The 25,556-nt window shown below is 45.8% G+C and overlaps 1 protein-coding gene across 2 annotated transcripts in view; it reads left to right on the forward strand.

Annotated features, from left to right (window-relative positions):
- SMARCA2 (SWI/SNF related BAF chromatin remodeling complex subunit ATPase 2) overlaps window positions 1–25,556 on the forward strand; it is a 300,239-nt gene that overhangs the window by 132,798 nt on the left and 141,885 nt on the right. For both annotated transcript variants that reach the window (XM_082242988.1, XM_082242989.1), the window contains exons 22-25: window positions 1,442–1,488; window positions 10,326–10,492; window positions 12,228–12,391; window positions 16,714–16,941. In XM_082242988.1, the coding sequence (XP_082099114.1) occupies window positions 1,442–1,488; window positions 10,326–10,492; window positions 12,228–12,391; window positions 16,714–16,941 (606 nt within the window). The remainder of the gene's footprint in view (window positions 1–1,441; window positions 1,489–10,325; window positions 10,493–12,227; window positions 12,392–16,713; window positions 16,942–25,556) is intronic.

Consider the following 25,556-nt stretch of genomic DNA (forward strand, 5'->3'; position numbering starts at 1 on the left):
GAATACAGCGGGAGCGCGCCTCCGCCGCCTAGAAGGGGGAGGGTCTGCCGACGTAGGTCTACGTCGGCAGACCTACAACACCCACTTTGCCGCAGTAGGCTCAACGTGAGCAGTGGTAAAGGGGTTATTAATTAAAGTCAGTTAGCCAATGAGGAGAGAAAAGGGGCAAGGCTGAATCACAACTCCGTGTCTGAATGGACACATGGTTCTGTGGCTCGGCTCGGGTGCCTTCATAGCAAGCTGGGAGGGGCCAGGAGCACCGAAGAGGGACCCAAGAAGAGGAGGATCTGGACTGCTCTGTGCAAAACCAACTTCACAGAGGAGGTAAGTAGAACATGTTTGTTATTTTTATAGAAAAAAAAAATGACTTTACATTCACTTTAATTGTTATCAAATTGGCGTGGGTAAAGTTCTGCTTCAAAAACAATAGTATAAATCCCAAATAAAGCGCAAATAGTGTAAATTTGTAACATAAAAGTGATTGGTGAAAAAAGTCCAATCTTAAAGTGTCCATGCAAAGAATCTTCAGCAAAAAAGAAACCGTAGATGTCACCTTTTTTTTTTTTTTTTTTTTTTTTTACTTTTTATTCAACTGCTGTGAAAACACACTTCTGGAAACAGTGTATCCTCTGCGTCCTCTCCACGATCAAACAAAATACCACTTTGTAACAATTTCTCACCACGTAATGGGATTAATTTACTAAATCTGGAGAGTGCAAATCTATTGCAGCTCAGCTTAGAAACCAATCAGTCAAAATTTGAAATATTTGACTGTAGCAGGAGGCAGTTTGTTTGCAAAGGGTACATTGAGTGTCTGCAGGCAACAGTGATGCATGATGGAAGTTCCTTGCAAGTTTGGGACTGTATTTCTGTAAATGAAGTTGGAGATTTGATCAGGATCAATGGTGTCCTTAATGCTGAGAAATACAGGCAGATACTTATCCATCATACCTTCAGGAAGGCGTGTGATTGGCCCCAAATGTATTCTAGAGCATGACAACGACCCCAAATATACAGCCAATGTCATTAGGAACTATCTTCATTGTAAAGAACAAGAAATCCTGGAAGTGAATGTTTGAAAGAATCTGTGGTTAGGCTACATGTTTGAACAACCTACCTGCCGAAAAACTGTGTGCAAGTGTACCTAAAAGAATTGATGCTGGTTTGAAGCCAAAGGGTGGTCGCACCAAATATTGATTTGATTTAGATTTTTCGTCTGTTCACTCACTGTGCATTTTGTAAATTAGTACAAAAAAAAGTTTAAATTATAGATTTATAAAATCATTCTTACTTTAGAGGATTTCTGCCTTTTTTTTTGTGTCTTTTATTATCTTGAAATGTAACTCCCTCTCCATTTTATCAAATCTAGTTGAATGGTTTCTTTCTTTTTTTGTGTGTAATTGTTTTAATTTGTGAATACCCCAATTCTGTTTTTTTGTAGGAATCTTTTGCCGAACATCTGGGATATGCTAATGGTATCATCAATGGGTAAATAATTTTAATATTTTGCATTTACTGATCTACATAATTGTAAGCATGAAGCTTCATGAATAAATGAACCATTTTTTCTTTTTCTCTAACATGACAGCCAAAATTCCATCTGTGATTGACTGCTATATTTTTATTTCTTTTTATGAAATGATCACTAAATTTATTGCTTAACCACTTGCCGACCAGCCACTGCAGGTATACGGCGGCAGGTTCCCGCGAATCGCCATACCTGTACGGCGCTTTGCGGGAGGCACGTGTGCCCGTTCATCAGCGGGGCAGCTGATCCGTGGGGCTGGCAGCCGCGATTGCTTCCGGGCAACCGCTCCCCGCGGAGAGAGAACTGCGGTCTGCAGTTGTAAACACGGCAGACCATTGATCTTTCAGCAGTCATCATAGGGCTCCTGTGTTCCACCTATTTAGAAACCCAGGTCCCTGTGTTGATTCCATAAGTTTACCCCCCCCCCCCACACACAGAAAACACCCCCTCGGCAAACATTTAACCCTTTGATCGCCACTGGGTTAACCCCTTCCCTGCCAGTGTCATTAGTACAGTAGCAGTGCATATTTTTAGCACTGTGATTACTGTAGTAATGTCACTGGTCCCCCCCCAAGAGTGTAAAAAATTTCAGGTGTCCAATCTGTCCGCCGCAATGTCGCTGTCCTGCTAAAAATCTCTAATCGCCGTCATTACTAGTAAAAAAAAAAAAAAAAAAAGATGTAAATCTTTCCCCTAATTTTTTAGACGCGGTAACTTTTCCGCAAACCAATCAAAATACACTTATTGGGATTCTTTTTACCAAAAATGCTTTTCTGTACCAAAAAAATTATTTCAGTGGGTTTTGGTAATGGTTTTTTTTGCCACTATTTTGTTTTCTTATGTTAGTTTTAGTTGATAAGGACATAGGCAAAGTATTGATAGATACTTTGGTTACAGACTGATGCCTTCCAGTGATTGGACACTGGCACTGGATGCCTCCACTGAGACACTACACTACTAAAGTCCTTCGTTCTTTTGTGTGTGTTTTTTGTTTTTTGGCGCCATTCATTTACTCAGTTCTTTAACATAAATACGTTGTACATTCACATCAGTTCTTGCCCTCAAGGAGCTTACAGTCTAAGTTCCCGAATTCACATTCATACATATACTAGGGCCAATTTAAACAGGAGCCAATTAACTTACCAGCATGTCTTTGAGTGTGGGAGGAAACAAGAGTACCCGGAGGAAACCCATGCAGGCACAAGGAGAACAAGCAGATAGTGTTGTGGTTGATATTTGGACCAGCTTAGGCGGAAGTGCTAACCACTTGGCCACTGTGCTTTTTTTTATCTTTATTTAAATAAGTGTTTCATCACATCTAGTAAATAATCTATTGACAGTGGAATCTACAGAAAGACAGATTTCAGAAAACACCACCAGGTGAAGAACCCGTTCTTTCGGATTCAGCTGCTGATAGCTAAGAAAATCTGTTTGCCAATTTTCCATACACTTGGTCCTGGTTACCAACAGAGGTATCTGGAGGCTTGGATGTCTACATCTGGAGTGCCCCCATTTCTGACATTTGAGGTTGAAGGTGCCTGGGTGAATGTCTCATTCCCTTTGATTTAGGCAGTGGCAGCTGAAGTAGTTTGCTTTCCAGTTGTCCGCTCCTGGGATGTGGTCCGACGATCACGGTACAGTAAGTTTGCCCATGTGATTCTCTGGCTTGCTTTCTTTTTGGTGCAGGGCTTGAGCCACCAAGCATAGCAAGTCTTCCCCAAAGCACTCTTCCCAATGAAGAAGCCCCCACACTCTTAAGAGTACTTCTATGAGTACGGTTTTCCTTTCTCTGGGTCACAGACATCCAAGACTTTTTTTTTTAATAGTCATTGGTTTCAATGGGGTACAAAATGGCGTTTCAAAACTTTACACATTTACTGTTTCCTTCTTTCAAATCTACCAAAAACTGCCCAAGTACCATAACTGTAGTATTTGCAGAATGCCCTTGACCATCTCTTGTCCTAGGGTAGATGTTCAGTACACCCAAAAGACCGGTTCAAAGGATTCTATTTAAACCTATTTATGGTTTTTAGTGATATTTGTCCTAATTTGAACTTCAAATCCCTCAACAAATACTTTCAAATTCCAAAATTTCATATGGAATCTGCATGGTCTGTATTTGCCTTGTTGAGACAGGAGGAATACTTGGCATTTGTAGAGATCCAAGTTGTCCAGGATGCCTAACTGCATTTTCCTATTTATTCACCTCGTCAACACTTTCTCTGCTTTGCAGTGGCAAACTTCCATTTCCAGTTTGTTGCCCTTCCCTTCGGGACATCCTCTCAGAGTATTCACAAAGTTCCTAGCACCTCTTTTTGCATTTCTCATAACTCAGGGCATCCAGGTCACAGGTCATCTAGACTAACTTCTTCGGAACTCTCCTTTTACAGCTATCTGCCAATGTCCCCAAGACATTCAGATGCTCCAGGCCTTCAGTTGGGTGATCAGTCTGCAAAGATTTGCTACGTTTTCACATACTACACCTTGTGTAGTTTTGTGCTGTTACTTTTTCTCTTTTTAGATCTCTGAATGTTTAGCCTGTGTCCTGTAATGTACATTAAGGTATGGCATTTACAGGTAAATCAAAATTCCTCTTTTTTTGGTTTGTCTGCAAGATTATTCTCTTGGGAGTACAACCCAGGACACACAGTTCCCTACTTTCTTGCTTGTTTTTCCAATTGCTTGCTACAAAACGGATGTATTCAAAAAAGCATTTTTCAGGTAATCCAAAAATCAGTTTTCTCTTACGTCCTCCGACAGTCGCCGCCACTTCATAATTTTCAATCTTTTAGCATATCACACCCCTAGGGGGTGGTCCCCTCAGTCAATACCTCCCTGCTTCCAGCATTCTCAACTCAGTTTTCAATTGCCTAGCTTAAGAGTAGCTGGCTGTTCCTGTGCTGGGGCTTTCAGTCTCCGCCTTCTATCCTTTTTTGATTTTATTTCAAGTATTTTTCTCTTTCTTTTACTTAGCTGTTATTTTATCAGCATTAGTTTAGTTTTCTTCGGATGAAGAGGATTTTGCGAAGCTGGGTCTCGGTCTGGCCACCCTGGATCCCAGGGCTGAGAGCCAGGTTTTTCCTGGCATATTGAACGACCCATCCCTGTTCGCTGCAGGGATGCTGCCTGTGAGGTGGCTACCTCACCGGACGCCATTTGCGGTTTCGCACCGCAGTCCACTGCGTCCTGACTGCGACACTCCCTGTCCTCAGTACAGCGGTTTGGTCGCTGGAGAAGGCTCCCCATGCCATCCGGACTGGTAAGTAAATTTCTATGTGGGGACCTGTCTGTTTGGGTGTCAGTCTGTGACTGTGTGACCCTGCATGTCTGTGTAAGTGCTGAGCTCCCTGTCAGATTCCTGTGTGGAATAGCTGATTTTCTGTGTGCTTTGGGGGTAGGGGGGGGGGGGCTCTCCCGCTTTGCTGTGTGTGATGTATGGGGCAGACTGGGCTCAGACATGCTGTGCGGTGACCGCTGATGCGGCCCGCCATTTTTTCTCGGCAGACTGTGGTGACCGGCCCTGTGTGGTACAGCACAGTGTTTTGGCGCCAAACGCCGACATTTTGGCGGCGATCGCTCTTGCGAGCACATGTCGGCGCCATTTTCTTATTGCCCTGATTCCCTCAGCCGAGCGGCCATGTTTGTGAAGCCTCATAGGCTATATAGGGCGGTCAGTCATTGCATCACTTCCTTTTGCTCTGGAACAGCGATCGGTGGCAGCAGCCTGTGTGGTCTCTCCAGGTTTTTACCTTCCTTATCCTGTATTTCCTTGCTCAGTGCTCCTCATCCCTGTGGGGGTCGGTACATACAGTAGTGTGCGGTGGGCTGCGCTCGCCGCGGTCTTAAAGGGGCAGTACTTTATTTCAGTTGATACTGGGGCATGGATTCTCAGGATTGCAAGTTTCCTCCCACCCTGGTGGGGGGCCTAGAGGCTGCTGCATCCCCCGAAGGGGCTGATCTGGCTGCTGTTGTAGCAACCTTGGCTTCTCAGGTGCAGATGCTAATGGCTGATCGATCCGCAAAACGGCCCAGATTATCTATTTCCTCTGATTCAGAGGGCGATGGGGCTGCTATGGCTGGAGTGCCCTTCTCAGGGTCTCGTTCATCTCTGGACCTTGTGGGGTCTGAGGGGGAGGCTGAGGTAGAAGGAGTTGATACTTCTCCCCCTGGCTCGCCTGAAGAGCTTGCACTCATGGATGAGCTGATTACTTCTATCAAGGAAACACTGCATCTGCAGGATGAACCATGTCCTCCCTGCTTTATGTCCTCTTATGGGACAAAAAGGAAACACAAATCCGCGCAGGTTTTTCCCTGCTCCGCGGAATTTCAGCGCGCTGTTGATGAGCAATGGCGCAATTTAAAGAAGCCTTTTACTGTGCCAAGTAAGTTCAAGCTGCGTTATCCGTTTACACCCACCACTGATGAGCGTTGGTGTGTGCCACCTCAGGTGGATCACGCGGTGGCAGATTTGAATAAATGTACTGCGATTCCTGCTGAGGATACCCCGGTGTTCCGGGACCCTACGGACAGGAGATTGGAGTCTCTGGCCCGTCATACTTATACGGTTGCTGGTTCTATGCTGGAGCCTATTTTTGCTTCCATTATGGCAGCCCAAGCTATGGCGGATTGGACGCAGGTGCTCAGGCGCACCCTGGTGGCTGACTCTGCTCCGCCGACAATGTTGGCTATGGTGGATCAAATTCATCAGGGTGTCATGTATTTGTGCGATGCGGACTTTGATTTAGTCCCTTTGGCTGCAGTGTAGCGGTGTTGAACCGTCGCCTGATATGGCTGAAATGTTGGTCGGTTGACCAATCTTCTCGCAAGACTCTAGCTAATCTTCCCTACGCGGGATCTCGCCTTTTTGGCGAGTCTTTGGATTCTCTGATAAAGGGAATTTCCGGGGGTAAGAGCACTCTCTTGCCCCAAACTCATAAGAATAAGTTTGTTCGCAGTAAGAAGAATACCTCGTTTAGGCCCTCTCAGGGGTCCTTTCGTGCCTTTCGGTCGCAATACAAGGGCAAGCCCTTCAAGGGCCATGGCTCCCAGAAGAAGCCGTGGGCAGGTAAGGAAAAGTCCGGTCAGTCTGGGTCCGCTGCCCATACCAATTCGGCCTGAAGGGGCGCCCTCCCTCGGTTCTGGGGTGGGGGGACGTTTTGCTCGGTTTTCTTCAACCCTGGCTGGCCCGCATTCGGGACAGGTGGGTTCAGGAAATTGTTCGATCTGGTTACAAGATCGAGTTTCTCTCTCGGCCGGCGGGCAGATTTTTTCCCTCAAATCTTCAGCTGTCTCCGGAGCGTTTGCAGGATCTGCACCTGGCGGTGCGGGATCTGCGGGCCCAGGAAGTGGTGGTTCCGGTGACTCATCGGGACAGATTTCGGGGGTTCTACTCCAATCTGTTCACTGTGCCCAGAAAGGAGGGCAAAGTGCGTCCGATTCTGGACTTGAAAGCTCTGAACCGCTTTGTGCGGGTTCGCAAGTTCCGCATGGAATCCCTGCGCTCAGTGGTGGCTGCCCTGAGTCCGGGGGAATTCATGGCCTCCATCGATTTGAAGGATGCGTACCTTCACATCCCCATTTTCGAGTGTCACCAGAGGTACCTTCGATTCGCCATTGCGGAGGATCATTACCAATTCGTGGCGTTACCCTTCGGTCTCGCTTCGGCTCCGAGGGTTTTCACCAAGGTGCTTGCGCCGGTCCTGGCTTTATTGAGGGCCCAGGGCGTCTCTGTCTTGGGATATCTGGACGATATCTTGCTTCGGTCTGCGACCAGTCAGGGCCTGGTGAACGACTTGTCCACCACGATGCAGACTCTGCAGGAGTTTGGTTGGACGATAAATTTTCCAAAATCAACGTTGTGTCCGTCGGTTCGTCTTCCCTACCTGGGGATGATCCTGGACTCTGCTCAAGCGAAGATCTTCCTGCCGGAAGTCAAGCTCCGGACACTTCAGGACGAGGTCGGGTCCCTCAGGGACACTCAGTGCTCGTCCCTCCGGACATGTATGAGATGTCTAGGTCTAATGGTCTCGGCTTTCGAGGCGATTCCCTTCGCCCAGTTTCACGCGCGGGGTCTTCAAGCGGAGATCTTGGCCAAGTGGGACGGGCGTCCGCAATCTCTGGATCTGCGGATTTCGTTGAGCCGCCACACCCAAAGGGGTCTTTTGTGGAGGCTCCAGTCCCCGGCGGTGTCGGGGGGCAAGTCCTTTCGTCCTTTGTCGTGGACGGTGATCACCACGGATGCCAGCCTGTCGGGCTGGGGTGGTGTTCTGGGCGTTCTGTCCGCCCAGGGAACTTGGTCGGAGGAGGAATCCTCCCTTCCGATCAACATTCTGGAATTGAGAGTGATAAAACTTTGCCTTCTGCATTGGTCGGAACGGCTTCAGGGCCGTCCGGTTCGGGTTCAGACTGACAGTGCCACAGCGGTGGCCTACATCAACCATCAAGGGGGCACCAGGAGTGCCCGTGCTGCTCGGGAAGTAAACAGCATCCTGTCGTGGGCCGAGACGCACGTCCCGGCGATATCGGCTGTACACATTCCGGGGGTGGAGAACTGGCAGGCGGACTATCTGAGTCGCCAGACCCTGGACCAGGGGGAATGGTCCCTTCACCCGGATGTCTTCCAGATGTTGTGCACGAAGTGGGGTCTTCCGGATGTGGACCTGTTCGCGTCTCGTCTGAACAACAAGGTGGAAAGGTTCGTGGCAAGGATGCGCGATCCTCGGGCAGACGCCTCAGACGCGTTAGTGGCGCCCTGGCATCAGTATCGTCTGATGTATGCCTTTCCACCGATTCAGCTGCTGTCCAGGCTGCTTCGCAGATTGGCCTCGGAACCGCACGCGGTGATTCTGGTGGCACCGGACTGGCCTCGCCAGTCTTGGTACGCAGACCTCGTAAATCTGGCAGTCGACGCTCCGTGGCGTCTGCCGCTTCGAGAAGATCTCCTGTCTCAAGGGCCGATATTCCATCCTGCTTTACAGTCGCTGGCTTTAACGGCCTGGCTGTTGAAAGCCAGGTCCTGAAGGATAGGGGTGTCTCCCCTGAGGTCATTCCCACTTTGATCAAGGCTAGAAAAGCCTCTTCGGGAAAAATTTACTACCGTACTTGGAAAGCGTACTTTGCCTGGTGTGAGTCCAGGGGGTATTCCCCTCGCTCATACTCGGTGTCGAGAGTGTTGGCTTTCCTCCAAACTGGAGTGGACCAGCGTTTGGCGCTGGCCACGATTAAGGGTTAGATTTTTCAGCGCCCAGTGGCGTCTAATTCATTGATTAGCACCTTTGTTCAGGGGGTGCGACATTTGGCCCCTCCTAGGAGGGAACCTTTGCCTCCATGGGACTTGAACTTGGTTCTGTCCGTGTTACAACAGGCTTCCTTTGAAAAGGTCAGGGAGATCTCGTTGTCTCTGCTGTCCAAAAAGGGTTGCCTTTTTGGTGGCGATCACTTCGGCTCGCAGGGTGTCGGGAGCTGGCGGCTTTGTCCTGCAGTTCTCCCTACTTGGTGATTCACTTGGATAAGGTGGTCTTGCGACCTAACCCATCTTTTCTTCCGAAAAGGATCTCGGAGTTTCACCTGAATGAGGACATTGTCTTGCCTTCGCTTTGCGCGAAGCCTAAGCATCCGAAGGAGGTGGCTTTGCATGCCTTGGATGTTGTTTGGGCGATCAGGGTTTACCTGTCATCGACTAAGTCCTTTCGCAAGTCGGATTCCCTATTCGTCCTTCCAGAGGGACCTCGGAAGGGCATGGCGGCGTCGGCTGCTACCATCGCCAAATGGATCAGACAAACCATTGTGCAAGCCTATGCTTTGAGGGGAAGGTTCCTCCTTTTCCTGTGAAGGCGCACTCTACCAGATCTCGGAGTACGTCTTGGGCTTATCGTCATCAGGCTTCTGTGGCCCAGGTGTGTAAGGCGGCGACTTGGTCGTCCGTTCACACCTTCTCAAAATTTTACAAACTGGATGTTCAGGCATCGGCAGATGCTTCCTTTGGCCGTAAGGTTCTTAGTGCGGCAGTGCCTTAGGGTCCCTTGTTTGGGCCCTTGGCTGTTGGGGTGTTTTTACCCCTGGGTTACTTGTTCTTCCTGGGTTGTTGCTCCTGTTGAGCACGTTTTCCTGTTGCCAGGTTGGTTCTCTTACTTTGGTAAGGTTCCTTTCTCTGATGTGGGTACTGCGTTGCTTTATGCGCGGCTGCGTTTTTTTCCCACCCCTCATGTCTACACTGCTTTGGGACGTCCCCATTAGTGAAGGTTATGAAGTGGCGGCGACTGTCGGAGGACGTAAGAGAAAACGGAATTTTTGTAAAATCTTACCGTAAAATTCCTTTCTCTGAGTCCTCCGACAGTCGCCGCCCCCGCCCCTCTTTTGGGGTTTGTTTATGTACTCTACTGCTATGCTACTGAAACTGAGTTGAGAATGCTGGAAGCAGGGAGGTATTGACTGAGGGGACCACCCCCTAGGGGTGTGATATGCTAAAAGCTTTGATATTAACAAATCTTGTTGCCTAGCTACTCCTGCAGAGCAAAGGTCAATTACCCCATTAGTGAAGATTATGAAGTGGCGGCGACTGTCGGAGGACTCAGAGAAAGGAATTTTACGGTAAGATTTTACAAAAATTCCGTTTTTTTTTTTTTTTTTTCACATGGCGTTTTACCTTTTTTATGTTTTTTATATTTTTAATTCATGTTTATTATTCAAGGTGGGTCTAGGCAATATGTAAATCTTGTGTGAATTTTCCTTTAATATGCTGCCTTCAAATTATTTGTTTTTGGATTATTGTCCATGATCTTCTTTTTATGTCACACAGGCCTGACTTGTACAGAACCTCAGGAAAGTTTGAGTTGCTTGATCGAATTTTACCAAAGCTCAGAGCCACAAATCATCGTGTTCTGCTTTTCTGTCAGATGACCTCTCTCATGACAATAATGGAAGATTACTTTGCTTTTCGCGGCTTTCTTTACCTCCGCCTTGATGGTTTGTATTTTGTTTTTTTTCTTTACCTAGAGAAATACTGCTATCATCAGAGCAGGGTATAAGATCATTTAACACATTTGTGGTATATCTCAATGGTGGGAACACTATCGAGAGATACAGATATCCCAATGGTGATCCCAGCATAGGTAGGAAACTATTCAGACCTAGGGAGTGTAAGAGTAGACGGGGCCACGCAATGAAACTGGAAGAGAAGTGGTTGAACCGTAAGCTTCTTAGGGGTTTTTTCACTGTCAGGGAAATTAAGGATTGGAACTCTCTTCCACATTGGTGGTGTCAGCGGGAAGTATTGATAGTTTTAGGACTCTTGGGACGTGCATCTTTGTGAACAGCATAAATAGGGATATGGGAAATGATTATCGACATTGACACACATACACCTACACAGGTTGAACTGGATGGACTATTGTCTTCATTCAACCATACCTACTATGAAACTATAAAGATAAATTAATTTGAATCTCCACCCAACATTCAACCTGAGGTTTGTGCCATTATAGTCTTTGAACCTTTCTCATGTCCATGTTTTCTTCTAGCATTTATTTTCTGACGTCGTTCATATTGGTTTATCAGTGTCACATAATTATAACTTAAAAAAAAAAAAAAAAAAAGCATGTGAACCAGGTCTTAATATAACTGTTTACCCTTTTTGCTTAACACCATTTTAAGTCATCTTAATGTTTAAACAACCTTGGTGAGTTTCACATCCATGGTCTTGCATGGGTCTTACTAGCGTTAGGACCTGCCATGAGCCTCATCTAATGCTGAAGCCATGCATAATACAGTACCTGAGGCTGGGTTTACACTGTGTGCAGCCGAATCAGCCCCGCATTTTTGCCTTAATTAGGACCTGAGACCGAGCCAAAGACACACAGGACCCTTGTGCAATGCTCTGTGGCCACCCCGAAGATGTGTGAACCGGCTCAATTGCGGGCCGGTCAGTCTCCCGTCATTCGAATTGGATGCAGGGAAACCTGCATTCAATTCGCATCAGTGTGAACTCAGCCTAACTCCTGATGAAGTGGAACTCTACTGCATCTGAGCACCTAAAACGCTAATTCATTTCTAATATTCAAAGCATACTTACCCATCCATCCATGTCCCAATACTTTAATTTGCTAAGAAATTACTTTGAAAAACACCCTAGCATTTCTGGCCATCTTGAGTAAGGGATGGATAGTTCCCCATTCATTATTGTGTATTAGGTTTGTTTAATCCATTTATCTGAATCTTTGTCCCAAGAGGTTGTGTGAATACTGCTTTTCTTGACACCGAAATGCCTATTAAGGTTTATAACTCTAACTATTCTAAGATGTTTGACGTTAATGAGGATGATCTCGATTATGGTTGAATAGGTTTATATCTAGGTCTGCGGGACAGGCACTATGGTCTTCCTGTAAATAGTAATCACTTGTCCAGGTTATTATGGGGCAATTTACAGAGAGGCGGTGGGGCAGTAGGGGTGGGTAGAGGGATCATGTTATGTAATTTTTACCTCAGCCCTGTGTGGCCAACTGTGGCAACGATTGTGGCCTTTATATTTTTTTTTTTTTTTTTCGTTTTATTTTTATTTTTTTATTATTCCTCTCAAACAGAATTTTGAGAAACAGTTGTGGGTTATATGTTGGTTGGTTAAAGTAGCTTTAGTTTTTTTTTTTACTTTAATGTACAGTAGGTAATATAATTCTAGCTAATAGTTACTATGCTGTTTCCTAAGGTACTACCAAGTCAGAAGACAGAGCTGCATTACTGAAAAAATTTAATGAAGAAGGTTCACAGTTCTTCATCTTCTTACTGAGTACTAGGGCTGGAGGTTTGGGACTGAATCTTCAGGCTGCAGATACAGTCGTCATTTTTGACAGTGACTGGAATCCTCATCAGGTTTTTATCTTTATTTTTTTTTTATGTTCATTGCCTTGCACTTTTTACATTTTGATTTTTGTCTAACTGTTCATTACTTTAATAATAAAATGTAAAAAAAATAGTATTAAAGGTAAGTGCTACTTTTATGTTTACGTGAGAAAAATCTTCTTCTACTCAAGAAAAATTTCACCCCCAGCAACCCATTGATCTTTTCTTGATGCAGTTATAAGGGCAAAGGGCACTGCAGGCTTCTTGCACCCATTCTGCTTTTTTCCCCCGCTACAGAAGTTTGTTTCCATCTCCCTCTAAGCTTTTCCCTTTAGTGTTCACTCCCTATACCCAACTATTCTTTCCAGAAGAACACATTCTGCTATCTGTTCATGGTACTAAAAGCTTCCTGCAAAATAATAGTGTCATGACTCTTGAAGCTCCTCTATCTGGTGCCCTCTTCTTCAGTGTTGATTTGCCCTTTATTTTCGCCCTAAAGCGTTACATTCTCCTGTCTGTCTGTCCCATTCCCCCCCCCCTTATTTTCTTTGTGTCCTCACTGGGGTACACATGTTCTGAATGTGAAGATCGACGGTTAGTTAAGCTGCCCATAGACGGTTCGACTCAACCATGTATGGGCAGGCTAATTGTACCCAAGTTGATTAATCTACTTGGGTACAACCAGCCTGTCAAATTTTCCATGCAATCATTGCCAGCAGCTAGCAATAATCACTGTGTGATCTGGCTGGGACAGCTACCCCGCCAAGAGAACACAAAAGTTCTGTGGGAGAGATTCCCCCATCAACACTGACTGACTGTGTTGATGGGGGAATGGAGCGATTTTCTTTCTTGCAACCCGTGGTTGCAGGAAACAAAATCGCACAGACTGTGGCCGGCTTTATAGATACTCATTTACGGCAGACAAATCAAACACTCAGGTACAACACTTCAAAAAAAAAATAAATAAATAAACCTTTTAGCCCTATTTAATGAGCCTGGGTTCACACTGGGGCAACTTGTCAGGCCACTTAGCCGCCTGACAAGTCGTGCTCAATTCAGTGCAATGGAACAGTTCTAATCAGAGCGACTCAAGTCGCTCCGACTTAGAAAAAGGTTCCTGCACTACTTTGAGGCGACTTGCATTGACTTCTATTAGAGAAGTCGTATGCAAGCCCTGCTGAATTTTCGCTGCACGGGGCGGCTTCAGAGTCGGGCAACTTTGAAGCCGCCCTAGTGTGAACCCAGGCTAAAGCTTGTTCAAAGGCTGTCTATGATATAGTTAGGTTGAAAAAAGACACAAGTCCATCTAGCACCACCGATAAAAAACAGTAAAGAAAACTCAACCATACAATCCCATATACACAATCCTATATCTGCAGTTGATCCAGAGGAAGACGAAAAACCCCAGCAAAGCATGATCCAATTTGCTACAGCAGAAAAAAAAAAAATCCTTCCTGATCCCCCGAGGCAATCGGATATTCCCTGGATCAACTTTCCCAATAGATATTAGTACCCAGTTATATTATGTACACCTAGGAAAGAATCCAGGCCTTTTTTAAAGCAATCTAGTGAACTAGCCAAAACCACCTCTGGAGGGAGTCTAATCCACATTTTCACAGCTCTTACGGTGAAGAAACCTTTCCGTATTTGGAGACTCGGTTTTCCTCTAGATGTAGAGAGTGCCAGCTTGTACTCTGTCTTTAAAGCGAATAACTCAACACCAAGTTCACTATATGGACACCTTATGCATTTATACAAGTTGAGCATATCCCCCTTAATCTCCTCTTCTCAAGAGAGAATAAATTCAGTTCCTCTAATCTTTCCTCATAGATTAGCTCCTCCATGTCTCTTATCAGCTTGGTTGCCCTTCTCTGCACTTTCTCCAGTTCCCCCGATATCCTTTTTAAGAACTGGTGCCCAAAACGGAACTGCATATTCCAGATGAGTTCTTACTAATTTGTACAGCTGCAAAATTATATCACGACCTCTTTGGAGTCCATGCCTCTGTAAAAACAAAAAAGGACTTTGCTTGCTTTGGAAACCGCATGCTATTATTAATCTTACAATCTACCAGAACACCCAGATCCTTCTCCGCTATAGCTTCCACCTAGTATGTATGATGCATGCATTTTCTTAGCCCCCCCAAGTGCATAACTTTACATTTATCAACATTAAACCTCAATGGCCACATAGTTCCCCAATGAAACAGTGCATTGAGGTCGGTTTGTAAGTTGGAGACATCCTGTAAGGAAGTTTTTCCACTGCAAAGCATGGTGTCATCTGCAAAGACTGAAATTCTACTTTTAATCCCAGACCCTATATCATTTATAAAGATGATATAAAGTAAGGGTCCCAACACTGAACCTTGGGGTACACCACTGATAACCTTAGACCATTCACAGTAAGAATCATTAACCACTACTCTCTGAATTCTATCTTTTAGCCAATTTTCTATCCATTCACAAACTGATCTTTCCAAGCCAGTAGACTTTACCTTACACATTAGCCATGAGTGGGGAACTGTGTCAAACACTTTTGCAAAATCCAAGTATACTACATCCACAGCCATCCCCTGTCCAAGATTTTAGTTACCACCTCATAAAAAGAAATCAGGTTTGTTTGACAACTTCTGTCTTTCATGAATCCATGCGGTCTGTTGATTAAAATATTTTTTTCCAGCAATAACTTATCTATGTGGTCTTTTATTAAACTCTCCGGTATCTTCCTGCCTATAGAAGTTAAACTAACAGGTCTATAGTTACTTGCCAAAGACTTTGATCTCTTTTTAAATATAGGCACCACATCGGCCCTACGCCAATCCAGTGGTACTATTCCAGTCCTTAAGGAGTCCCTAAAAACTGGAAACAAAGGCTTTGAAATTACAGCGCTCTATTCTTTTAGGATGTGTGGGTGGATGCCTTCTTGTCCAGGCGCTTTATCCACCTGTATTCTGTCTAAATATTTCTGGACCATATCACATTTGAGCCATTGTGGATCATTTGGGGCTGTGTCAATACCATCCTCATTATGAGATATACTATAGGCAAGGTAGTTGATTTGATGTCTTTGAATAATATTGTGGGTTTGGTGAAAAGAATGTATTCTTGCCTTCTTTTTTTTACAAATTGTATTAGCTGCGGTATAGTATTTCTGCGTAACACAGGCATGTCCCTTCCCACTATTTTCAGTGGGCCCATATTGCTGTAGGAATAGAACAAAACACTTGTATTCTAAAAGAATATTGTTTTGTGTGTTTTCTTTCTCTTATGGTATGGATCACCAGGTTCCAAAGGTTGAAGGGTTTCATAGGGGAAGACCATGTTTTCAAGACCTTGGCAAACTGACTTTTATGTTCTAGGTCATATGTCGCCTTATAGTGGGGTAGGTTGCTGTATGGGAAACATGCCCGTCTTGTGAGAAAAATAATAATCCTAGTGTAAAGGAAAAGTGGATACATTTTTTTTAAAATGTATAAGTTTGGAGGTTGTCCAGAATTACATGGAAAAGTCGGCTTCATCACCAACCCTTAAAGGCTAAGTCCATGTCCTATACCATCTTTCATGTTACCCTCATATTTTTTAACATTCCAGTACTACAAGTCCCTCCACACGATAGCTGGGACATGTGCAGAGCGCACAGAAGATTCCTCCTCTCTCATGGCTGTGTAGTTCAGGTGCACTTGCCAGGTTCGTACCTCTGTATGGACTTGAGGCAGGCGGATAACTCTGAGAGCGTTTGCATAGCACCCACAAAGCAATGATCATAAGTGCATTGCTTTGGAGTTTTTGTTGCAAAATGATAGTGAATGCTCATTTTATGCTAAAAATGTTATCCTGCAATCCATAATACTAACTTATATACAGGGGTGTAGTAAATTGAATGAAACCACTTCACAATACCCTGTTCTTGGAGGAATTCACTGATGCAATTTAATGTACATATCCTTGAAATCAGGCTAGTCATTTGGTTCAATGTGTGGAATCTTACTTTGCCACCTTTTCTGGAAATTGGGATGTCTGAGGTGTTTGGTACAAAGTATTGTAGAGACCCCTTTGGTGGTGTCTTCCTTTTCTGCTCAGTATGGAGAAATAATGATATTGGTTAGGCCAAACTGGGCTTTAGTAGTATGACTGAAATGCAATTAGGGAAGCTCTATACTCTTCCCGAAATTGCTGGAAAAGTTTAAAATTTCTTCCGGAAACTAGTGTATATGCTGAATTCCAGGGGATATTGGGGATGGTAGAGTATTCAAGTTAAGTTTACAGTGAATTGTAGATAGTCTTAGCATTGCTCAATCACCGTGAATTATTGTGATATTTGTGGATGATGTTCACATTGCTTTTAATTTGTAGGACTTACAAGCACAGGACAGAGCGCATAGGATTGGTCAGCAGAACGAAGTGCGCGTGTTGCGTCTGTGCACTGTAAATAGTGTGGAGGAGAAGATTCTTGCAGCTGCCAAGTACAAACTGAATGTTGATCAAAAGGTTATTCAGGCCGGGATGTTTGATCAGAAATCTTCAAGCCATGAAAGGAGAGCATTTCTTCAGGCCATTCTAGAACATGAAGAGCAGAATGAGGTATGTGTTTTCCTATGTCCTATCACAATTTAAAGGCAAGTAAAAAAAAAAAAAAAAAAAAAGGGGGTGGGGGGGTAGGTTGGCTTGCTAAATGAATATGAAAACACATTTAAAGTAAACCTATCCAAAATTTGAGCACAATTGAACCTGAGCACACAATTAAGAAAATGCATAAACACAGGTTACCTTCAGAGAAACTACATCAACCTATTTTTACATAGTTGGTAAGGTTGAATAAGAATGGTCTATCCAGTTCAACCTGAGTGTGTATGCGTGCTTGTCATTGTCACTATCCTTTTCAATATAGTACATTGTGTTTTTTAATTTTTTTTTATTATATACACTACCTTCTGATATCACCCCAAATGTGGAAGGGAGTTCCACATGTTCATTAGTAAAGAAATTTTTATGCATTTTAGGATTGAACCGCTTCTCATCCAACTTCGCTGTTTGGGCAGTGTGTCTTTTTTAGAGACCTTAGGTTAAATAGTTTACTGCCATTGCTTGTCACCATTTACCCCTTCGTTGCCAGAACAGTTTTTGCACACTTAAAATATCACTGAAGGCCTGAAGATTGCATAAACCCCCCAAAATAAATATATATTTTCTGAAAGACACCCTAGAGAATAAAATAGTTTTAGTTCAATTTTTTTCTGTTCTACAGTATTATTTCAAAGGTATGGGAATCACATAAATTCAGTAAAATATACACTTATTCATTTTAAGGCATACAAACATAATTACCCATTTTTTGATAAAATACAAAAGATAAGATTGCACCGAGTAAACCCATATCCAACATGTCAAACCTTAAGGTTATACTGCCCCCTACAGGAGTAGTACACTAGGCAGGAAAAAGCTTGACTACGCCTATGGTGCAGTCCCAGGTTGTATACTCCCACTCTCAGCTATAGTCAGTATTAAGGACCTAGTTCCTTGCTGGGATCTCTGGTCCTGGCAATTTTTTCCTTTTGAATGGAGCTTTTTCCTATCTTTGTTATTTTGTTCTTGTGAGAATCTAAAATCAACTGCCGGACTAGGCTACAGACTGGATAATCTAGATCCAGGGGGTCCCCCCTAGTCTGGCCAGCGAGCGCCCGCAGACCTCAGCTCCGCGGTAGGTCGGCCGCGACATAGCCCCACTGGACGGGGGCTGGCCTGCGAGTTAAACGTCCCGCAGCGCATATGCCCTGGCCTTGGCCTGAGTTGCAGCGTTCCTCCTGGCCGTCAGCACCCCCCCATTCTGATGGCGGTGGTCTGTCAGGAGCGGTGCCCACCCTGTTCCTGGTACGGAAAGTAGCTCCCCCCCCCTCTTCCCCAGGAGGGTTTTGGGGTGGACGTGGGCCCCTCCCTGGGACGGTGGGTCCCTCGGGTTCCCAGCCCCTCTAAAACTTTGGTGGTCACTGTGGGTCTTCCGCCCCCCCTCCCCCTTTTATTTTAGGCTGTCTGTCTCAGGAGTTGTCCTTCGGCATATTATCTGGCTGAAATGCTGGTCTGCGGACCAGACTTCTAAGGAGGACTTATCTGATCTCCCACTTGTAGGGGATCACCTGTTTGGAGCTTTCTTGGATGACATCATTTAAGGGTCTCACAGGGGGGAAGAGTACTCTTCTTCTGCAGGCTACCAAGGGCAAGGAGCCCCGTCGTAGACGTGGGCAGTTCTTCTCGGTTCATAAGAGGCCTTTTCGTCCCTCAAGACAATGGATCAAAGCCCTTCAGGGTCTCCACCAGAGGTTCCAAGAGGACCTGGTCTGGCAAGCCACAAGCAGGCTCTTCCAGACCTGCGGACAAGGCTTCCTCTGTATGAAGGGGTGCCCTCACCCGTATCTGGGGTGGGGAGATGTCTTCGCTGGTTTCTGGATCCGTGGATCTCCCTGGTACAGGACAAGTGGGTCCACGAAGTCATTCGGTCCTACTACAAGATTGAGTTTCGGTCTTATCCTCCAGAAAGGTTCTTCCCTTCCAACCTGCACTTGTCCCCAGCTCGCTTACGGGGTCTCTTTGGGGCAGTGCAAGACTTGTTACTTCAAGGGGTGATTTTTCTGGTTCAGACTTCGGAATATTTTCATGGGTTTTACTCAAACCTTTTTACAGTTCCCAGTAAGGAAGGAAGGAAGGCAAGGTACGTCCAATTCTGGACCTTAAGGCGCTAAACCGCTTTGTACGGATACAGACGACCCGAATGGAGTTTATTCGCACGGTAGTGGCGTGCCTACATCAGGGGGATTTTGTTGCTTCTATCGACATCAAGGATGCCTACCTTCGCATTCCAACATGTGCCGGTCACCAGCACTTCCTCCGCTTAGCTGTGGGCGAGGAGCATTATCAGTTTGTGGCGATACCCTTTGGTCTCGCCTCCGCTCCTCGGGTCTTCACAAGAGTGTTGGCCCCGGTGCTAGCATTTACAGTTGCTGACATTAACGGCTTGGCTGTTGAAAGCCAGGTGCTGAAGGATAGAGGTTTGACTGAATCAGTGATTCCTACACTGTTAAAGGCTAGAAAATCTACCTCCAGGAAGATCTACCTTTGTACTTAGAAGACATTTATTGTGTGGTGTGATCTCTTGGGGTTGAGCAGCACCTGGCCTTGGGTACCATTAGGGTCAGGTTTCGGCTTTGGTGGTTTTCTTTCAATGTCCATTGGCCACACTTTTTCCTTGGTGCGTACCTTTATCCAGGGAGTTTGATACTTGGTTCCTCAATGGGGTCTCCATTGCCGCCGTGGGACCTCAATTTGGATGTCAGTTCTCCAGAAACCTCCTTTGGAAAATATTCAGGAGGTTCCCCTGCTTAGGTTTTCCTGGTAGGTGGCTTTTTGGGGGCTATTATTGCTGCACGCAGGGTGTCGGAGCTGGCAGCATTGTCTGTCTTGTCATTCACCTTACCTGGTGGTTCACAGAGATAAGGTGGTTCTTCGTCCTTGTCTGTCGTTCCTTCCAAAGGTCGTTATCTGATTTCCATTTGAATGAAGACATTGCGTTGCCTTTCCTATGTTCCAGGCCTAAACATCTTAAGGGAATTGCCTTGCATTCCCTGGATATGGTTCAGGCAATCAGGGTGTACCTGACAGCTGCGGAGTCTTTTAGGAAGTCAGACTCACTATTTGTATTCACGGATGGACCTCGGAAAGGGTTGGCAGCTTCTGCTGTGACTATTTCCATATGGAATAGACAGACGGTGATTCAGGCCTGTTCCATTAGGGGTAAGGTTCCTTCTTTCCTTGTTAAGGCGCACTCTACTCGGGCGCTTAGTGCCTCCTGGGCCTTCCGTCATCAGGCGTCAGTGCTGCAGGTTTGCGAGGCTGCCACATGGCCGTCTGTGCACGCTTTTACAAAGTTTTATAAGGTGGATGCGTTGGCATCTGCTGATGCTTCTTTTGGCTGCAAGGTTTTGCAGGCTGCTGTTTAGAGGACCTGCTCCTCTTTGAGGGTGTATTGTTTTTTTTCAGGTGAGCTCCAGTAGTTTATGGTTGTTAACTGGTTGGCTACAGTTTAGCCTTGGGAATTTTTTCTTGCTGTTCCCACTCCTCGTGTTCTGCTTTGGGATGTCCCAATGGTCAAGAAGATAAGGAGCTGTGCCCGTCAATGAACGAAAGAGAAAATGGGATTTTTGACTTGCTGTAAAATCCATTTCTCTGGCATTCATTAACGGACACAGCACCCACCTCTCTCTCTCTCGTTGGCCCAGGCACTGAATCATCACGACCACAGATCTGCCAGGTACCTGGACTGACACCCGGCTCAGCCTCTCAGCGAGATGCTGAGAGCCTGAGCTGGCTGCTCCCCACCCCTCCACAGCTCAACGCTCCAATGAGTGAAGAGGGGGCAGAGCAGAGAGCGCCTGACAGACATTTAGCATCTCTCTGCACTGGGAGCTGTCGGAACCGAATAATCGGCGGTGTTCGATCGCTCGGTTCTCAGTGTAGAGGCGCTGGGGGACAGATCACGCATGTGATGAATCCGTAAACCGTTCTCAAGTTGGTCCCGCCGCATCACAGAAGACCATTTTTTTTTTACAAACTACTAAAAAACAGTAAGTAAGCAACAATTATGTATACATTATACTGTGCAAGGATTGCAAATACGTTTTCATATCACATGGAATGAAAATCGCAAAAAGGAATGCAGAGTTTACTTCCTCTTTAAGTGCCCTGCAGGAATTCTATACAAGAGCACAGCTTCAGTAAAACACTCAACTGGAACCCAGTGAGCTGATTGTCATTTTTTTTTTATTTTTTTCATAGACCTATATATGAATTGATCAGCTTAAATTATCGTTTCTTTTCCCTAAGTATGTAATCAGTGATACTTCCATAACGTGCTCCATCAGCTTTTTCTCAAGTCTGCAGCGAACATCTTTTCCATATCTAACTATTCCCTCTGAACACTGTTGTATTTGGTGGGAATTAACATAGCTGTCACAGGATGGGCAAAAGTGTCTTCGGTTGCAGGTTCTTTCGGACAAGAGCATGAAGAGAAAGTGACCGCACACCAAAACGATGGTAGCTAAGATTTATTGTACAAATCTGGATACAAGGTACAACAGAATGGAAATGGTAGACGCGTTTCACGCGACCAACAGCGTGCTTGTTCACTACAACTACTGCAATAAGGAACCCAGCTTAAGTATGCGTGCTGAAAGGTGCACACCCCTACTTAATTGGAAAACTCGTTGCCTCCATTCTAATACACAAAAAGACAGGATAAAAAGCAACATCATGATCTTCAATGCCTGTAACACATCCAACTATCATCAAAATAAATACATGATATTACATAATCAAAACAGTGTGTAGTGTCATTGATATTTCTCTATCGCTCATTGACAGACGTAGTCTTCTTGATTCTCAAGAGCTGGGTTATATTGTCTCCGCAGGAGTAGGACTAGGCAGAATGACAAAACGTTCTGGCTCCACCCTAGGGGGCAGTCCCTGAGGGTATATCCTCCCTCTCTCTGCTACAGGGAATCAGTTTTTTTCTGTCTAGTCAGGAGTAAGGACCTAAGTTCCTTGCTGGGATCTTTTGGTCCTGGCAAGACTTTTTTTCTTTAAGAAAAAGCCATTTTTTAGGTAGTTTTCTCCAGTGTTTTTTTCCTGTGAGATCTTCAAGCAAAAATGCCGGACTGGGCGACACTTGTGGTCACCCCAGCCGGCCTACGAGCACGTGCAGACCAGGCATTGCGCTTGGTCGGCCGCGACATATTCAAGTAAGTATGCGGGGCCGGGCGACGGGCTGGATGTGAGATCCAGTGGTCACCCCGGTTTCTGCCTAAAAGCGCGTGCAGACCAGTGCGCTGAGTCGGCCGCGACGGAGTCCCAGTAAAGGGACTGACTTTGCGAGTTAAAAGCTCGCTTGGACGCCAGGACCAGAGAGTCGAGGCGTCCACAAACCCCCACCTCGGTGGAGAGGGTATTATGAAGAGAGGGTGCCTGTCGGTTCGGTATGGTGAGTAAAACGTTCCCTTTTTTCCTCATTTATGAGGCAGTATATATTATGGGCCCCTCCATATATGGTCAGTATATATCTGACACTTACAAGTCCCCCTTGTAATACAGCATGTGTTTGTGGGAAGTGGACTTGGTTCAAGAGCTAACACTCTACCCAGCAGACTGTAACATTACAGCAAACATAGGAGGTATAATCCTACCTTATGTGCAGTGTATCTCTGTAGATCCATATGTCACCTCTCAGCAGAGTGCAGGTGGATGTGCTGGGAAGACGATATCGGCGGTCCGCCGCCATTTTGCCGTAGACCGAATGTATGTATGTCCTCAGGTCACGCCGGCCGCCATGTTTTTGGAGTCTTATGTCTCTTCTATGGGGGCGGCCATGTTTTGTGAGCCCAGCTTCCTCGTGGAGGGCTGGGAACGCCGGAAGGCGTACTCAGGGGGCGGAGCCACGCCTTCTGCCCGGGAAAAAGCAAACAGCTCCTTCCAGTCTGTGTAAGACAGACGCTGGCTGCAGTTTGTTGGAAACTGCACTGCATCGGTTGGTGAGCCTTGGGGGTCCCTCTCTCTCTCTCTGGGATCGAGAAGCAGGTACTCTGAGGGGCGCTATTGCGCTAGGGGGAGACACACAAAAAAAAAAAAAAAAAAGTTTTTTTTTTTTGTTTATTGCTGGCAAAAGTGTCCTGTATTAACATGGACCCTGCCACTCATGTATCTCCTCCGGATCCCCTCGAGGGGTCTGCGGGATCCTCCAGCACCCCATTGACAATTGAATCTTTGTCAGCCATTATGGAAACTTTTGTGTCCCGGGTGGAAGTGGCTTGTCAGGGACAGGGCGCAAGAAAGCGACCCCCGCCTAACCCCTTATTATCTGAAACCTCGGATTCAGACTCTGAGCCTATTTCTGCAGTTGCAGGTACTTCATCTGGTATTGGTGTCTCGGGTCCTGTCTCTTCAGACAGTGAGGAGGATGTTTCGGCATCTGCCATAGCCCGAGAGGAAGCGTTGGTAAACGCACTCATTGTATCTGTTCAAGAGACTTTAAGGTTACAGGGTATTCCATCAGAAATAGCTGAAACTGAGATCCCTTTTGGGACTAAAAAGCGCATCAAAGTGGCAAAGGTTTTTCCATTGCCCAAATGTTTTGGCAATCCAATCGATGAAGAATGGCGTCTGCCAAAACGCACTTTTAATATTTCCAAACGCATTGACAGGCGTTATCCGTTTGAGGAAACCCTTATTAAGAAATGGACAGAACCACCTGTGGTGGATTCACCAATTGCTAGATTGAATAAAGCCACGGTTATTCCTTTAGAAGACGCTCCGTCTTTTAAAGATCCAGTGGATCGCAAGATAGAAGCTATGTCTCGCACCATGTTTTCCTTGATTGGATCAGCTTTCAGGCCAATAATTGCTATTGGTCTGGTTTCGCAGGCTGTAACTGAATGGACCAAGTGGTTACGCCGGGACTTAGAAGAAGTCCCTCAGGCGGTATCAGATTTGTGGAACAAATGATACAGGGGTTACAGTTTGTATGTGATGCGGCGTTAGACGCCACTCCATTAATGGCGCGAGCATCAGTCTCAGCAGTGGTTCTCAGGCGTACACTGTGGCTAAAAGGTTGGATAGCCGACCAAGGTTCCAAAAAAGCATTGGCTAATATCCCCTTTTCAGGAGAACGTCTATTTGGAGCCAACTTAGATGAGATCATTAAGGATCTCACCGGTGGAAAAAGCACCTTTTTACCGCAAAATTTTAAAGGTAGAGGAACTCGTCAAAGACGAGGGCCTTCTTTTTCTGCTCACAAGAGGTTTTTTCGTCCAGCGGGTGAAAAAACTAAGTCCTCCAAGGTTCCTACAGGAGGCGTCAGGGGTCGTTGGTCGGGCAAGCAAAAGCCCGCCCCCTCCAGACCTGAAGATAAACCATCCAAAGCCTGAAGGTGCGCCCCCACCCATAACTGGGGTGGGGGGACGTCTTCGCCGGTTCCCGGATCCATGGCTTTCCAGAATCCCGGACAAATGGGTTTGCGAAGTCATAAAGTCAGGGTACAAGATCGAGTTTCGATCTCTCCCACCGGCGCGATTCTTCCCTTCCAATATCCGACTATCTCCGGATCGTCTAGAAGATCTACGGAGAGCAGTCACAGATCTACTACAACAAGGAGTGGTAGTCCACGTTCCTTGGACAGAACGGTTTCAAGGGTTTTATTCAAACCTGTTTACAATACCCAGGAAAGAGGGCAAAGTGCGTCCAATTCTGGACTTAAGAGCACTCAATTCTTTCGTCAACATAAGAAGATTCAGAATGGAGTCCATTCGCACGGTAGCAGCCTTCCTGCATCCAGGGGATGTCCTAGCGTCCATAGACATCAAGGACGCCTATCTTCACATTCCCATTTTCGCAGGACATCAGCGTTTTCTACGCTTTTCCGTAGAGGAGAACCACTATCAGTTTGTGGCGTTACCTTTCGGTCTCGCCACGGCTCCGCGGGTCTTCACAAAAGTGTTGGCCCCAATGTTGGCACTTCTGCGCCAAAGAGGTATATCGATTCTAGGTTACCTAGACGATCTTCTACTTCATGCAGAGTCTCCTCAGACCTTGCTACAAAACATAGAAATTACTATGATTTCTTTACAGGAATTCGGGTGGCTGGTGAACCAGCAAAAGTCTTTTCTGGTTCCCACCCAGAGGCTCGAATATCTGGGTCTAATTCTAGACACAGTCAGGACAAGAGTGTTTCTTCCGGTAGGGAAACTTCGAAAGATTCAATCAGCAGTCCAGTTGTTACTGTCCAACAGCTGGTCTTCCCTTCGGACTTGGATGAGGGTTCTGGGGTTGATGGTGGCTTCATTCGAAGCAGTCCCATTTGCCCAGTCCCATACCCGAATTCTTCAGCAAGAGATTCTCCTCAGATGGAATCGGAATCCGGAATCCCTGGACAATCAGATACGATTGAGCAAACAGACCAGAGAGTCTCTGGTTTGGTGGCTTCGGTCTCCAATGCTCAGCCAGGGAAAGTCATTTCTGCCAATATATTGGACGATAGTGACCACGGATGCCAGTCTATCCGGATGGGGAGGAATTCTCGGTCAATTATCTGCCCAGGGACTTTGGTCCCCGGAAGAATCCAGATTACCGATAAATGTATTGGAACTGAGAGCGATCAGACT

Source organism: Pelophylax lessonae, assembly GCF_965119305.1.
Source record: "Pelophylax lessonae genome assembly, chromosome: 1".
NCBI lineage: Eukaryota > Metazoa > Chordata > Amphibia > Anura > Ranidae > Pelophylax > Pelophylax lessonae.